At 45.4% G+C, this 15092-nt stretch overlaps 1 protein-coding gene across 4 annotated transcripts in view; it reads right to left on the reverse strand.

Annotated features, from left to right (window-relative positions):
• The window catches only part of npnta (nephronectin a), an 83583-nt gene that overhangs the window by 24574 nt on the left and 43917 nt on the right, over positions 1-15092 (reverse strand). For all 4 annotated transcript variants that reach the window (XM_080195414.1, XM_080195405.1, XM_080195387.1 and 1 more), the window contains 4 exons: positions 11736-11855; positions 9714-9848; positions 7056-7178; positions 5133-5504 (listed from right to left, as the gene is read on the reverse strand). In XM_080195414.1, the coding sequence (XP_080051540.1) occupies positions 5133-5504; positions 7056-7178; positions 9714-9848; positions 11736-11855 (750 nt within the window). The remainder of the gene's footprint in view (positions 1-5132; positions 5505-7055; positions 7179-9713; positions 9849-11735; positions 11856-15092) is intronic.

A 15092-nucleotide genomic window follows, 5' to 3' on the forward strand; every position in this document is an offset into this window, starting at 1 on the left:
GATTATTGAGGTGCCTATGACGTGCAAGCTTCCATTGCTACTTCGTCTTGACAAATAACGAGATTCTTGCTAAAAGAGGGTCAAGAAATATGAAGGAATATGGCGCAAGCTTCCCCGTATTGGCTTTGTTTAGGAACAGATTCACCAAAGTCATGGCAGCTGCCACTATGCCCTGATCAGAGCACACAGTGATCTGAAAGGTAACACTGAACAACCTCACTGGACAACTTCCCTCCCCAGCCGCTGTCTCCCATCTTTGCACCCACTGTGTGACCCTCGCAACTTCCAAAAAATTGCACAAACATGCTGGAATTCACTCCCAGGCCAATTGTTCCTTGTTAATATAACTACTGCCTGAAATAGACTAGGGTTTGGCTTATTGCTGTCAGGAAGCTGGCACGGAACTGAAGGAGCTTCAGCAAAAGGCCAAACTGCAGACTTGGAGCCAGAATGTCAGGACTAAGAGGAAATGGGCTCCAGCAGTACTGTTCACACTGGATGGGCAGGAAGCCTATCCCAAGGCCAAAGCCTGACGTTAGTGGAAAGTTGGCTTTCGTTAAGACAGTCGAGGCAGTCATTTTACTTGGTGACATGGCAGCAGTGCCTTGCGATAATACCCCAGGTGCTACCCTCTCCCCGTCTCTGCTGAGGTGTTGAAGGGAGGAGGGGAGCTTATCACTAGCCCTAAAGGAAGGAGGGAGACCCCGAGGTTGATGGCAGATCTGAGCAGCATTCGCAGAGGGCTTCACCCCGTCAGAGCCTGAGGGACTGAATTCAAAGCCCTCGGGAGGGGCAGGGAATGGGGCAGATGGGCACGGAGTTCACCAGCTGCATCTGGGCTCTGGATGCCGGGGAAAGCATGGGGAAGGTTGAGGCTGGACAATATGCCCACAAGTCAGCCTCCAAGTTCCTGGAGGTGGTGGGGAACAGTGACGGCCGCCTGGTGGGTGGGATGGTAGATGATACTGTGGGTGGGACAGGGGGCAGTGGGTTAGTACACCGGGCAGCAAGAGAGCCTTAGGGGTCCTCCCTTCCTGTTTGGCTTCAGCTGTAGCCACACACCACCCTGTGCTGCCCCCTCTCACAGGAGTGGTGGCCCAACTGCATAGGCTTATTTCATTGTAGATTTGGAGAGAGGGTATCTCCATGTTGGGGCAACATCTCCTTCGTGTATTTGCCACGGCATCTCGCTGCAGCTTCTAGAAAGTTCTCAAACCTACGTTCCATAGCTCAACTCCATTTACCCATATTTGTTCCCGATCCTTCTTGTATCGTAACTAAATCCAGCAGCCTTTTGGTGGAGTAATTTCAAATTTTCAGTATCCTTTATGTTAAAAGGTGCTTAATTCCTGATTTAATTGCTAAATGGCTTTGCTCTAACTTTATACTTTAATTGGTCTGGACTCTCCCCCCACCACCACTAGAAGAAGATTCCTTGGTTTTTACCCCTGTCCCTTCAAACATTTTTAACACCTTGATGAGATTATCCCTTAAATCTTCTTGAACTCACAGGGAGAGAACTGTCAATTGCAAAGGCTGAGCATTTTGTTCTATTGCCCTCTCTGCTGCCCTCCCTGCTGGGGAGGTGTAGAGTTAGTTCAATAATGGCTATCTGCGAATGGGCATGCGTTAGACAACAATGCCAGTTCATGCAACCTGTCCTTACAATTGAATCATTTAAGCCCCAGTATTATTCTGGTGAATGAATTGTTACACCCCGTAGGGTTGTCAACCCTCCAGGGGCGGAAGCTCAATCTCCAGGACACTGCTGTGTGCGACTCTGGAGAAAAACCATCGGGACATTAAAAAAAAAGTGTTATTTTCTTTGAACAGATATAAAAATTGTTGAAAATGGGGTGAGGGGGGTGGAAACTGTTTGGTTGATAGCCAAGCATCATGGAATTGGGTAATTAGTCTTTAGTTGGCATCAGAAGGCACTGTGTCACAAGGATGGATGTGTTGGCCAACTAATGGCTTGGGAAGTGAGCCATGTGATGAGCCCTCAAGGAATACACTGAGCTATAGTGTCTTGAGAAGTTAAAAAAAACTTCAAGGTTATTAAATCCCAGTAAAAAAAATCAGTAATACTGGCACCACCAATACTGGAGTTCCTTCATTAGGCGTATAAGTGTTGTTTCGACAAGTATTACTGGTACCCTTCACTTCCACAAAATACTGTTTTCTTTTCCTTTCCCTGCATTACATCCGTCTTGAGCTAGGCTGTCCAAAACATGAACACAGTACTCCAGATGGGGTCTGACCTAGACCCTACACTAATGAGTCAGCTTCCTCCCTTTTGTATTCCATTCCCTACAACATTAAGTACTTTGCCTTCCCATTATATTCTGTGCTAAGACAGATGCCCTGGGGTCAGACTTAGAATCACAGAATTCCCACAGTGCAGAAGCAGCCATTTGGTCCATTAGGTCTGCACTGACTCTCTGACAGAGTATCTCACCCAGGCCATCTCCCCTGCCCCCTACCTGTAACTCCACACATTTCCCATCTAACTTACACATCTTGGGACACTAACGGGCAATTTAGCATGGTCAATCCACCTAACCTACACATCTTTGGAAACCGGAACACCTGGAGAAAACCCACAAAGTCATGGGGAGAATGTGCAAACTCCACACAGACGGTGACCCAAGTCAAGAATTGAACCCAGGTCCCTGGAGCTGTGAGACAGCAGTGCTAACCACTGTAGCACTGTATTTATTTATTTCACTTACTTTTTAATAGCAAGGGCTTCCCAAATGCTGTATTACTTGTTACAAATATGACTTTATCGGTGGCTCAGAGAGAGCCTCAGGTTTAAATGTTTCAACACGATAGAAGATTCTTGAGCAGTGCGTAGACACATTTGAAGACTGTCAGTTTCTACCCCCCTCAATTGTTGAAAATGGATCATTCAATCCAATGACACATCAAACAATTTGGAATCTTGTATATGCGACAGTATCACTGATATAGCAACAGTGCATGTCTAGGAGCCTAGCAAGGGGAATGGTGCATACTCAAGACAAGGAGTGCTTGGACCTAGGAACGTGCTCTGTCTTTGTTAGATTAACCATCTACATTAACCCATTTTAAGCACATATGGTAGCAATGGCTCAGTTACATCATGGATTCATATCTTACTGCAGGGCTCTGAGCACAAATTTTGGGCTGACATTGAGGGAGTGCTGTATTGTTGGGATTGTCACCTTGGAGGTCATACTTGCCATCTCAGAAAGATGTATAAAAGCCAACGTTTCAAACAGTAGAGATATTTATCCCTCAAACCAACATCACCGAATCCTGGTGGTTATCATGACATTATGTGAAAAGTGGCTTCAGTTTTTCCCATGTTACATTAGTGACAATGTCAGTACTGGGGAAGTTGTTGGAGTTTATTTATTATTAATACATTCAGTTCCCGCTTCCAAATCATTAATATATAATACGAATAGCTGGGGTCCTAGCACAGATCCCTGCGGAACCCTACTAGTCACTGACTGCCAATCAGAAAAAGATCCATTTATGCCAACTCTTTGCTTCCTATCTGCTAACCAGCTTTTTATCCATCTAACCACATCCACTGGTTCTCATAGCTCAGCATTTGGAAAGCAGTGATATAATCAGACAAAGTCAGCATGGATTTACAAAAGGGAAATCATGCTTGAAGAATCGAATGGAATTCTTTGAGGATGTAACAAGTAGAGTTGACCGGGGAGAACCAGAGGATGTGGTTTATTTAGATTTTCAGAAGGCTTTCAACGAAGTCTCACATAACAGACCACAATGTAAAGTTAAAGCACATGGGATTGCAGGTAATGTCTTGAGATGGATAAAAAGCTGCAGGGGTTCTGCAGGGATCTGTGCTAGGACCCCAAATGTTCATATTATATATTAATGATTTGGAAGAGGGGACTGAATGTACTATCTCTCTCAGATAATACAAAGTTGGGTGGGAGGGTGATCTGTGAGGAGAATTCAGAGATGCTTCAGCATGAACAGGCTGAGTGTATGGGTATCTGCATGGCAGATGCAGTGTAATGCAGATAAATGTGAGGTTATCCACTTTGATAGCAATAAAAGGAAAACAGATTATAATTGAATGGGTGTAAATTGAGAGAGGTAGATACTCAAAGAGACCTTGGAGTTCTTGTGTATCAGTTGCTGAAAGTAAGCACGCAGGTACAACAGGCAGTAAAGGCAAATGGCATGTTGGCCTTCATAGCGAGAGGATTTGAGTATAGGGTCTAGGGAAGTTTTGCTGCAATTCTATAGGGCGTAGTGAGGCCACACCTGCAGTATTGTGTGCTGTTTCAGTGTCTTTATCTGAGGAAGGATGTCCTTGCTATAGAGGGAGTACAGCAAAGGTTTAGCAGGCTGATTCCTGGGATGGCAGGTCTATCATATGAGAGACTAAGTCAGTTAGGATTATATTCATTGGAGTTTAGAAGAGTGAGAGGGGATCTCATAGAAACTTACAAAATTTTAACAGGGTTAAACAGGGTAGATTCAGAAAGAATGTTCCTGATGGTGGGGGAGTCCAGACCTAGGGGTCATAGTTTGAGGATAAGGTGTAAAACTTTTAGAACTGAGGTGAGGAGAAATTTCTTCAGCCAGAGGGTGGTAGATGTGTGGAATTCACTAACACAGAATGTGGTTGCGGCCAAACGTTGTGTGATTTCAAGAAGAAATTAGAAATAGCCCTTGGGGCTAAAGGGATCAAAGATATGGAGGGGAATGGGGGGAATCAGGATTTGAATTTGATTATCAGCCATTATCAAAATGAATGGTGGAGGAGGCTCGATGGGCCGAATGGCCTATTCCTGCTTCCAATTTCTATGTTTCTACAATTATTCTTCGAAAGCGTTTCACTGGCTTAAAACACATAAAAGTGAGCTAAGGGGCCCATATAAATGCAAATTCTTTACATCACTCAATCAAAAAAGAGACTCAACGTACTAGTATTTTCCAGTCCCATAAATCCATGAATACAGTTGTCATTTCATAGATATCCCATTTTGTGCCTATTACCCTAACTCTGACCCATGATTTTCAGATCACTAATGAATTAACTTCCCTAAGCCACAGACTAACAAGGTATACTGACATTGCGCTGAAAGGATTGCCATACTTACTGAAAACGTCTCCTCTTTGCCGTGGCACCTCGTTAGGGATCCTGTTGTCCACAGTCGCGGCTGGGGTTGTGGCTGTAGTTGCGAGTGTAGTGGGAGCTTTGGTTGACGTTGTAGTTGCGAGTGTGGTGGAAGTTGTGATTGAAGTTGTGGTCAAGGCTATGGTTGTGGTTCTTCTTGCGGCAGGGGTGGGACCTTCCGTCTCGACCTCCGGTTTCTCGGGAGTGGATGGCGGGGTGTTAAATCTCCGCGCTGGGGTCACGGGGTTTATTTTCGTTTCAGGGACTGTCGGGGTGGTAGTCTCTAGGTGAACATTATTCATGGTTTCATTGTTGATTTTGGATGGAGTTGGGAAAACTGGGAACTTTCTGTCAGCTGAAAGACAAGAGTGATAACGCTATTGATGAATGACTCCTTTGTAAATATTCTACTGCTAGTCAATTTGCTCACAAGCTCAGTGACATTGCCCGTCAGTCCACCAACTGGCTACATATTGAATCGGGGCTATCATAGAATTCCTGCAGTGCAAAAGGAAGCTGTTCGACCCATTGAGTCTGCACTGGCTCTCTGATAGAACAGGCCTATAACCCACTGTATAACCCCTTGCTAATCCCCCCTTAACTTACACATCTTCGAACGCTAAGGGGCAATTTAGCATGGCCAATCCAGCTAACCTGCACATCTTTGGACTGTGGGAAGAAACCGGAGCACCCGGAGAGAACATGCAGAGGAAACTTCACACAGACACAGACAAGTGTCGCATCTGCAGTCACGGGCATTCGGCCTCTGATCTTCAGGTAAGCGTTCTCCAAGGCAGCCTTCATGGCACACGACAGCGCAGATTCGCTGAGCAGAGACTGACAGCCAAGTTCCACACACGTGAGGACAACCTCAACCGGGATCTTGGGTTCATGTCACGCTATCTGTAACCCCCATGACTTGCCTAGGCTTGCAAAATCTCACAAACTGTCCTGGTTGGAGACAATACACATCTCTTTAACCTGTGCTTAATCCTCTCTCCACTCACATTGTCTGTATCTTAAAGGCTTGATTACTTGTAAAGACTCGCTTTCTAACCATTATCTTGTAAATTGAGTTTGTGTCTATATATGCCCTGTTTGTGAACAGAACTCCCACTCACCTGACGAAGGGGCAGTGCTCTGAAAGCTTGTGGCTTGTGTTACTAAATAAACCTGTTGGACTTTAACCTGGTGTTGAGAGACTTCTTACTAGCATAGGGTGGCACAATGCTTAGCACTCCTATCTTACAGCCCCAGGTTCAATTCTGGCTTCAGGTGACTGTGTGCAGTTTGTACGTTCTCCCCATGTCTGCATGGGTTTTCCTCTGGGTGCTCCGGTTTCCTTCCATAGTCCAAAGATGCGCAGGTTAGGTGGATTGGCCATGCTAAAACTGCCCCTTAAGTGTCCCAAGATGTGCAGATTAGGTAGATTAGCCATGGGAAATGGGTGGGGTGACAGGATGGGGAGAGGATCTGGGTAAGATACTCTGTCAGAGAGTCAGTGCAGACTCGATGGGCTGAATGGCCTCTTCTGCACTGTAGGGATTGTATAAACCCTAAGAGGGGCATGAATACCAACATGGACTGGTGGGGCCAAATGGCCTGTTTCTGTGCCATATATCCAATGTAATCCTTATTGCTGTGACACACACAAACACACAGTATTCAGCTGATGTGCATTAACAAGGGATGCAGCTGTGCTCATTTAATTTGAGACACTGAAACGATGCTAAATGAAGGAAAAGGTGGACAATGTGTGAAGTTTAAGAGTATAAAGTCTAGGCTCCACTCCTCCCACCCCCCGCAATGCTCTTCCCCCAGTTTAACGCATTTTTAACATTGTAGGAAGTATTTTACTAAACACGAGACGCTTAACAGAGTGCCCTGCTTGAATTGATATACTTACGTGTGCAGCTGTAACCGCTACCCCCGTAGCCAGTAATACATTTGCATTTGTACAAGCCTGGGATATTCTGACAAATGGCGAAAGCACTGCATTTGTGCGTCCTCCTTGCACATTCGTCAACATCTGGAATGGAGAGGAACAAATGGGTCAATGTAGTCTTTCATTGCGCATCAACATCATGATCACACGTTTGTCAATCTCTTAGGAAAAACAGCACAGAAACAGGCCATTCAGTCCAACTGATCCATTTCAGCCTCCATTCCACCCTACTACATCTCACCCCATCAGCACAAACCCTCTATCCCCATTTTGTCCTTCATGTTAGTTATCAAGCTTTCCCTTAAATGCATCGGCGTTTGGGTAGGTGATGGCCTAGTGGTGTTGTCGCTGGACTATTAAACCAGAAACTCAGCTAATGTTTTGGGGACTCAGGTTCAAATCCCGCCATGGCAGATGGTGGAATTTGAATTCAATAAACAAAAATCTGGAACTAAGAATCTACTGATGACCATGAAACCATTGTCAATTGTCGAAAAAACCCAACTGGTTCACTAATGTCCTTTAGGGAAGGAAATCTGCCATCCTTATATTGTCTGGCCTACACATGACTCCAGAGCCACAGCAATGTGTTTCACTCTAAGCTGCCCTCCAAGGACTAGGGATGGGCAATAAATGCTGACTAATCCAATAATAAAAGAAAAATCGACATCTTAACTGCTCACTTTGGTAGCGAGCTTCACACACTAACACTCTCTGGGCAATAACATTTCTCCGAAATTCCTTACTGGGTTTATTTTATGTTTACAATCCTAACCCTCCAATCTGTGAGAATAAAATCTCTTTACATCTATTCCATCAATCCTCTGCGTACATTTAAAGATATCATCCACAACCTTTCACACACTACCCCATCCTCCACCCCAAGCCTTCTCATTTTGAGAGAAAAGTGCTCTTGCCTGTTCAATCTTTCCTAATATTATAATTTCTGGTATCATCCAAGAAAAACAGCTTTCTGCGTCTTGTCCAATGTCTCCATATCCTTTTTGCAGGATGGGGACCATTTAAGTACAAGATAATTAAAGGCTCAAAGGTTGTCAATTTGGACCAGATATTCACAGCTTGCCAGGGTAATAAATATTAATCTGGTATTATTGTCCCATGAGGAGAGATTGAGGAGCCTGGGTCTGTATTCTCGAGAGTTTAGAAGAATGAGAAACAATTTCATCAAAACATATAAGAGGGCTTTCCTTTTCATTCATTCGTGGGACATGGGCGTCGCTGGCTGGCCCGTATTTATTGCCCATTCCAAGTTGCCCAAGGGCAGTTAAGAGCCAACCACATTGCTGCGGCACTAGAGTCACATATCGCCCAGACCAGGTAAGGACAGCAGATTTCCTCCCCTGAAGGGCATTAATGAACCAGATGGGTTTTCCCAACAATCCACAATGGTTTCATGGTCATTAGTAGATAATTCAGATATCTGTTCTTGAATTCCACCATCTGCGTGACAGGATTCAAATAACAAGAATTGCTGTGAAATATTCATGTCAGCATTTCTCTTTAGGGATAATGTTTATTCTTGAGAGATATATTCAGTAAGAGGCATCTGGAAGAGAAGAGGCTCATCAGCGATAGGCAGCATGGTTTTGCGAAGGGGAGGTTGTGTCTCTCAAATTTGATTGAGTTCTTTGAGGAAGTGACGAGAAAAATTGTCCAGGGCAGGGCAGTGGATGTTATATACATGGACTTTAGTAAAGTCTTCGATAAGGTTCCTCATGGCACTCCCATGTGAGATCTGACAGACACTTGCACAGTAAAAGATCCTCCTGAACTTAACCCCCTGACCGCAGCAGTAGATGGGCAGCTGGGGCCAAGCGCACCTGTGTGCATGCACCTCCCAGCAGGGGTCAGTTTGAAGCAGAAATCAGAGTTAAGGTGGGATAGGGAGAATGACCTGAAGATTAGGGGTGACACAGTGGTTAGTACTGCTGCCTCACAGCACCAGGGACATGGATTCAGTTCTGGCCTTGGGTGACTTTGTGTGGAATTTGTACGTTCTCCCCGTGTCTGTGTGGGTTTCTTCCGGGTGCTACAGTTTTCTCCCACAGTGCAAAGATGTGTGGATTTGGTTGACTGGTCATGCTAAATTTCCCCTTAATGTCAGGGAGATTAGCTAGGGTAAATACATGGGGTTACAGAGATAGGGCTTGGGTGGGATTGGTGTCAGTGCAGTCTTGATGGGCCGAATAGCCTCCTGCTGCATTGTAGGCATTCTATGATTGGGATTGCAGTTGTGGACTAAATGGAAGCGATTCTGCCCCCCCAACACACCCCCCATCCCCCTGCATTTGGTCTCCCCAAAGTAAAGGTGACCATGTCACGTGCAGGAAATAGAAGATGCTAAATTGAGAGAAATACAAATAAATCTTTTTTTTTTAACTGGGACGATTCTTCAGTTGCTGTTTTATTGCATTGGTGTTTTGTATGTGACAGTGACAATATTATAAAACAATCTAAAACTCGATGTGTGAGACATTGTGCTGTGATCCTGCAACCCTGCGAGTGGAGAGGCTATGGTTTTTCTGTTTGTTAAAATACCCAGCACCTAAACGCCTGAACAGGTTGACAGCAGATCTGTCCGTTGCTAAGGAGACTCACCTAGACACCGGTATTTGCCATTGTAGTACCTCAGTTCAAAGCCATCGTGGCACTTGCAGTAGTAACTCCCAAAGGTGTTGATGCATTTCCGAAATCGCGGGCACACGACTCTCCCAGTGGCACACTCGTCAACATCTGGAAGGACACACACAGGAGGGATTTGTTAGCAGGCCGCTGGTTAAATCAGTTTGGTGGGTTATCACAGTTCACATCTCTGCATGGTTCAAGCAGGGCCACAACAGCAAGAGGGAGGAGTTCATAGAAACATAGAATATAAGAGCAGGAGGAAGCCATTTAGCCCTTCGAGCCTGCTCCGCCATTCATCACGATCATGGCTTATCATCCAACTCAATAGCCTAGTCCTGCTTTCTCCCCATTTGATCTCATTTGTCCGAAGTGCTATATTCAGCTGCCTCTTAAACATATTCAATGTTTTGGCATCAACTACTTCCTATGGTAATGAAGTCCACAGACTCACCACTCTTTGGGTGAAAAAATGTCTCCTCATCTCCATCCTAAATGGTCTACCTTGATCCTCAGACTGTGATCCCTGGTTCTGGACTCCCCCACCATCAGGAACATCCTTCCTGCATCCATCCTGTCTATCCCGATAGAATTTTAAAAGCCTCTATGAGATCCCGCCTCATTCATCTGAACTCCAGAGACACAAGACACAGCCTGACACAAAGGCTACAGGATACAGTTAGGCTTCAATCCCACTCTTGCACTTCAGTGTGGTAAGAAAAGTAGATGTGTTAATGTGGCCTGTGGTATGCAGAGTGGGGTCTTTGGCTATGGGTGCACTGAGCAAGCTGGTATATGCCAGGCGTGACATTCTTTGTTCCATGGCATTCCCCTAGCCACTCGCAAAGGGAAGGAAATCAAAAAGACAATTCCTCTCCGTGATTCCGCTGCTCTGGAATCCTCCCAATAAATCAAATGGCTGATGATTCCAGGCTTCAGAAAAAGCTGAGCCAATTCTGTACATTTTAATGAAACCAAAACTAATCCAATACCATCCCCAAAAGACAAAATAAAAAAAACAAGAGCAAGAGGCAAGAGAAGAATTCTACACGAGTCATAGAAGCCCTACAGTGCAGAAGGGGGCCATTCGGCTACAATCCCACCCAGCCCATATCCCCACCGCCCTACCTATTAACCCTACTAAGCTCCTGAAACTAAGGGGCAATTTAGCACTGCCAGTCAACCTAACCCACAGATCTTTGGACTGTGGGAGGAAACCGGAGCACCCAGAGGAATCCCACGCAGACATGGGAGAACGTACAGACTCCACACAGGGACTGACCCAAGCCAGGAATTGAATCCAGGTGCCTGGTGCTGTGAAGAAGCAGCGCTAACCACTGTGCCGCCCCTACTGTTACACAACAAGCAGCTATTAAATGGCTACTGCCTTTGGGAATTCTGTTTTACTGATTGGTCAGTTTCTGTTGGCCAGCAATTACGGAGGTGATTGTGAGGTTATTGTGATTGTGAAGGACGGCAGTAGCTAGTAACTGATACTCCCAACCATGGATGGGGAAGCGGGCGTGAGCAGGCCATTCAGTCCCTCAAGCAGTTTGGATTCTTCTTCCGAAACACGGTCAATCTGTACCTCAACTCATATTTCCTGGGTTCTATTTCTGCCCCGTGATTCTGCAGTGAAGGCGCACTGCAAAAATGTATTCTACTGCTCCATGAGGGCAGCACGGTGGCACAGTGGTTAACACCATTGCCTCACAGCGCCAGGAACCTGGGTTCAATTTCCGACTTGGGGTAACTGTCTGTGTAGAGTTTGCACATTCTCCCCGTGCTTGCGTGGGTTTTCTCCGGGTGCTCCAGTTTCCTCTCTCATTCCAAAAATGTGCAGGTTAGGTGGATTGGCCATGATCAAAGCACGTGGTTACAGGAATAAGGCGGGGCAGTGGGCCCAGGTAGAGTGCTCTTTCGGAGGGTCAGTGCAGATGCAATGGGCCGAATGGTCTCCTTCCGCGCTGTAGATGAACAAGTCCTCTACATACGTACCCACACAGGTCCTTCTGTCTGGACCGAGTTGCAGTCCGGGAGAGGGACAGCGACACCGAATCTCTCCTTTCACCTCATCACAGCCGTATTGGCAGTTTGCCATCGCGCATGTCTGTGTGTCTGTCAAACAGCAATGGACAAATTAATTCACACACTGGCAAAAGAGAGTCACCACCTTCACCCAGGGAGAGAAGTCACAGTTCCTGGTGTTCCGCCTGTTACGGTGTCCTCAGATGTGTCTGTCTGTGAAACCAGCGGACAGAGACTGAACAGTTGAGAATCCTATCTGTTCTGTGGTCAGCAACTCTGCCGATTGCTGCTTCTGACCGTAATATATTTGCGATCTCTACCATGCAACACAGCTTCATCATGACATTTCAATAGTTCAAAAGACTCATAAAAAGCACCAAGATAGAGTAGGTGAGTAGACAAAAGGACAATAATAAGTCAATGGCAAAGACTCTTGAGAATCATGTGCAGGGTAAAACAGTTTTACTGGGTCACTACGATCCATTAAGCACTCCCGACCGGCAATTTCCCCCAATAAAGCCTGCTCGCAGTAAACTTTTATTAACAGTAAAATAAACAGAACTCCACTCCATGGTTCCACCTAATGTTCGCAAGATAATTATGGATGACATAGAGCCCGGTTCATCTCATCCATCCCAGAATGATATAGAAACAGACATATTAGGAAGAGAGGTAGGCCATTCAGCCCCTCGCGCCTACTCCACCATTTGATAACATTGTTATCTCAGTGACTATAATTCAAAAGTGCTTAATTGGCTGTAAAGCAGAATGGGATATTGTGAAAGGTGCTATATAAATGTAGCTTTTGTCTATCCTTCATTACACTGCACGCTGCGGGCAAAGTGACTGTCACCTTGGTGCAATAGAAGGCCCAATGCTGACTCTGTAAGGATAGTTCATCACTGGTACTAGTAAAAGCGGCCACAAAAAAATCATTACATTTACAAAACAATTCAGCTCTGTCGATAACCACCACCCCTCCAACAACAGCCCCTCACTCAGGCTCCCTCCAGCAACAACACACCCCACCACCAGCAACAACATCCCCTCCAATCTCCCCACTCTGCACCCCCAACCTCCTCCAGCATAACCTATCACATTGGCAACTGACAAACTGGCTTGATAAGCTGAAGGCGCCTACCATGGTCGATCAGCCTCCCAAAGGAACAAAAGGTTAAACTTTTAACAGCCTAACCAGAATAGTAAAATTAATTGCACCACTTTAATTGGCCTCTTAGCCACTTTAGTTCACCACAGGGTGGCACAGTGGCCCAATGGTTAGCACTGCTGCCTCACAGCTGCAGGGGTCTGGGTTCGAATCCCAGCTTGGGTGACTGTCTATGTGGAGTTCGCACGTTCTCCCCGTGTCTGCATGGGTTTCCTCCCATGGTCCAAAGATGTGCGGGTTAGGGTTGATTGGCCATGCTAAATTGCCCCTTAGTGTCCCAGGAAGCGTAGGTTAGAGGGATTAGGGGGGTAAATATGGGGGGTAATGGGGATATGGCCTGATTGGGATTGTTGTCGGTGCAGACTCGATGGGTCGAATGGCCTCCTTCTGCACTGTAGAGATTCTATGATTCTATTCGCTTGCTGACCTCTCTCTCCTTTGCTTCTGACACTGTTTCACTGATCTTACCATGAGTTCAAGAAATAACACCTCAGTTTTTGGTTCAGGATTTACAGCTTTCCAATGAGTTTGACAATTTTGGCTCATACCCACTGCTCCCATTTTCCTGACAGTTGTTGCCACCTCCTTTAGACCCATTTTTATCTGTCTGTTCACCATCCCCTTCTGCTTTGCTCCATCATCCCTTTCATCAGTTCACCTCTCCAGTTCTCCACCCCACCCCCAATCCTTTGTCCTTTCTTATCCTCTCCAACTTTTCCTTAGCTTAGTACTAGAGGGTGGCATGGTAGTATTGTCGCTGGACTTGTAATCCAGAGACCCACTGTAATGTTCTGGGGACCAGGGTTCAAATCCCACAAAGGCAGATAGTGAAATTTGAATTCAATAAAAAAAAATTTGGAATTAAAAATCTAATGATGATCATTATCCATTGTCATAAAAACTCATCAGGTTCATTAATGTCCTTTATGGCAGAAATCTGCCGCTCTCATCTGGTCTGGCCCTATATGGAAATAGATAAACAGCATAGTGGCACAGTGATTAGCACTGCTGCTCCAGGGACCTGGATTTGATGGGGAGACGATGGCTTAGTGGTATTATCGCTATACTATAAATCCAAAAAATCAGATAATGTTCTATGGACCTAGGTTCGAATCCTGCCATGGCAGACGGTAAAATTAAAAATCTACTGATGGCCATGAAGCTATTGTCGATTGCCAGAAAAATCTATCTAGTTCATTAATGTCCTTTAGGAAAGGAAATTTGCCATCCTTACCTGACTGGCCTACATGTGACCCCAGACCCATAGCAATGTGGTTGACTCTTAAATACCCTCTGGAATGGTCTAACAAGCCATTCAGTTCAAGGGCAATTAGGGATGGGCAATAAATGCTGGCCCAGCCAGCAACACCCATATCCCAGAACAAATTAAAAAAATACTTGCTCATAAACTGTTAAGTTGTAAACTCTTTTCTATTTCTGTGAACGGCCATTGGCTGGAGTTTTCCAGCCTCTCCCACTGACAGGATCTTTCAATGGTTCGGGGAAATTCCACTCCAACTCTGTTTAAACTTTAAACTGTTAATCCCGTCATAGTTTTGTCTAACCTGCTGAGTATTCCCAGCACTTGCTGCTTTTTCTCATATCTCCTCCCAGTACAGCTTCCTGTTGGAATCTCCCAGCAGTAACCACAGTGGTTCCCACACTTTTTTCACTGGGCTGCACTTTCAGAATAAAAATTTGCTCGCACCACACTGAATATTTTATTGATAAGAAATACATTCAAATAAAAAAATTATTTTAAGCATAATACTAAATATAATTCTTACAAATAAATGCGATAATAACACACTATACTATAACTACACTGCACTTAACACAAAGAGAGATGGCATGAAATCTGGAAACTTCTACGGGTTTCTATACATGAACATTTAAATGTTTCTCTTATTGTCCTTGAATCCTCCCGCCGCACTTGCCATCCTCTCTCGCCACACCAGTGTGGCGCGCCGCACCCTTTGGAAACCACTGAGTTACCAGAAGCCGTAATCCCAGCCAGCTCCCCCTTCTCTATTGACTGGGGAGGTCCAGGCCAAATGCAGCAGCCCTCCCCAGCTTGCTGTGGCCGAGACCTGCAAGCCCCTGGACAAACCTGGGCCAGAACGGTGTCTCTATCGACAGGCTCGAGCTTCAAAGAGAAC

This window comes from Carcharhinus amblyrhynchos, chromosome 1 (assembly GCF_965287045.1).
Source record: "Carcharhinus amblyrhynchos chromosome 1, sCarAmb.v2.hapA, whole genome shotgun sequence".
Classification (NCBI taxonomy): Eukaryota; Metazoa; Chordata; class Chondrichthyes; order Carcharhiniformes; family Carcharhinidae; genus Carcharhinus; species Carcharhinus amblyrhynchos.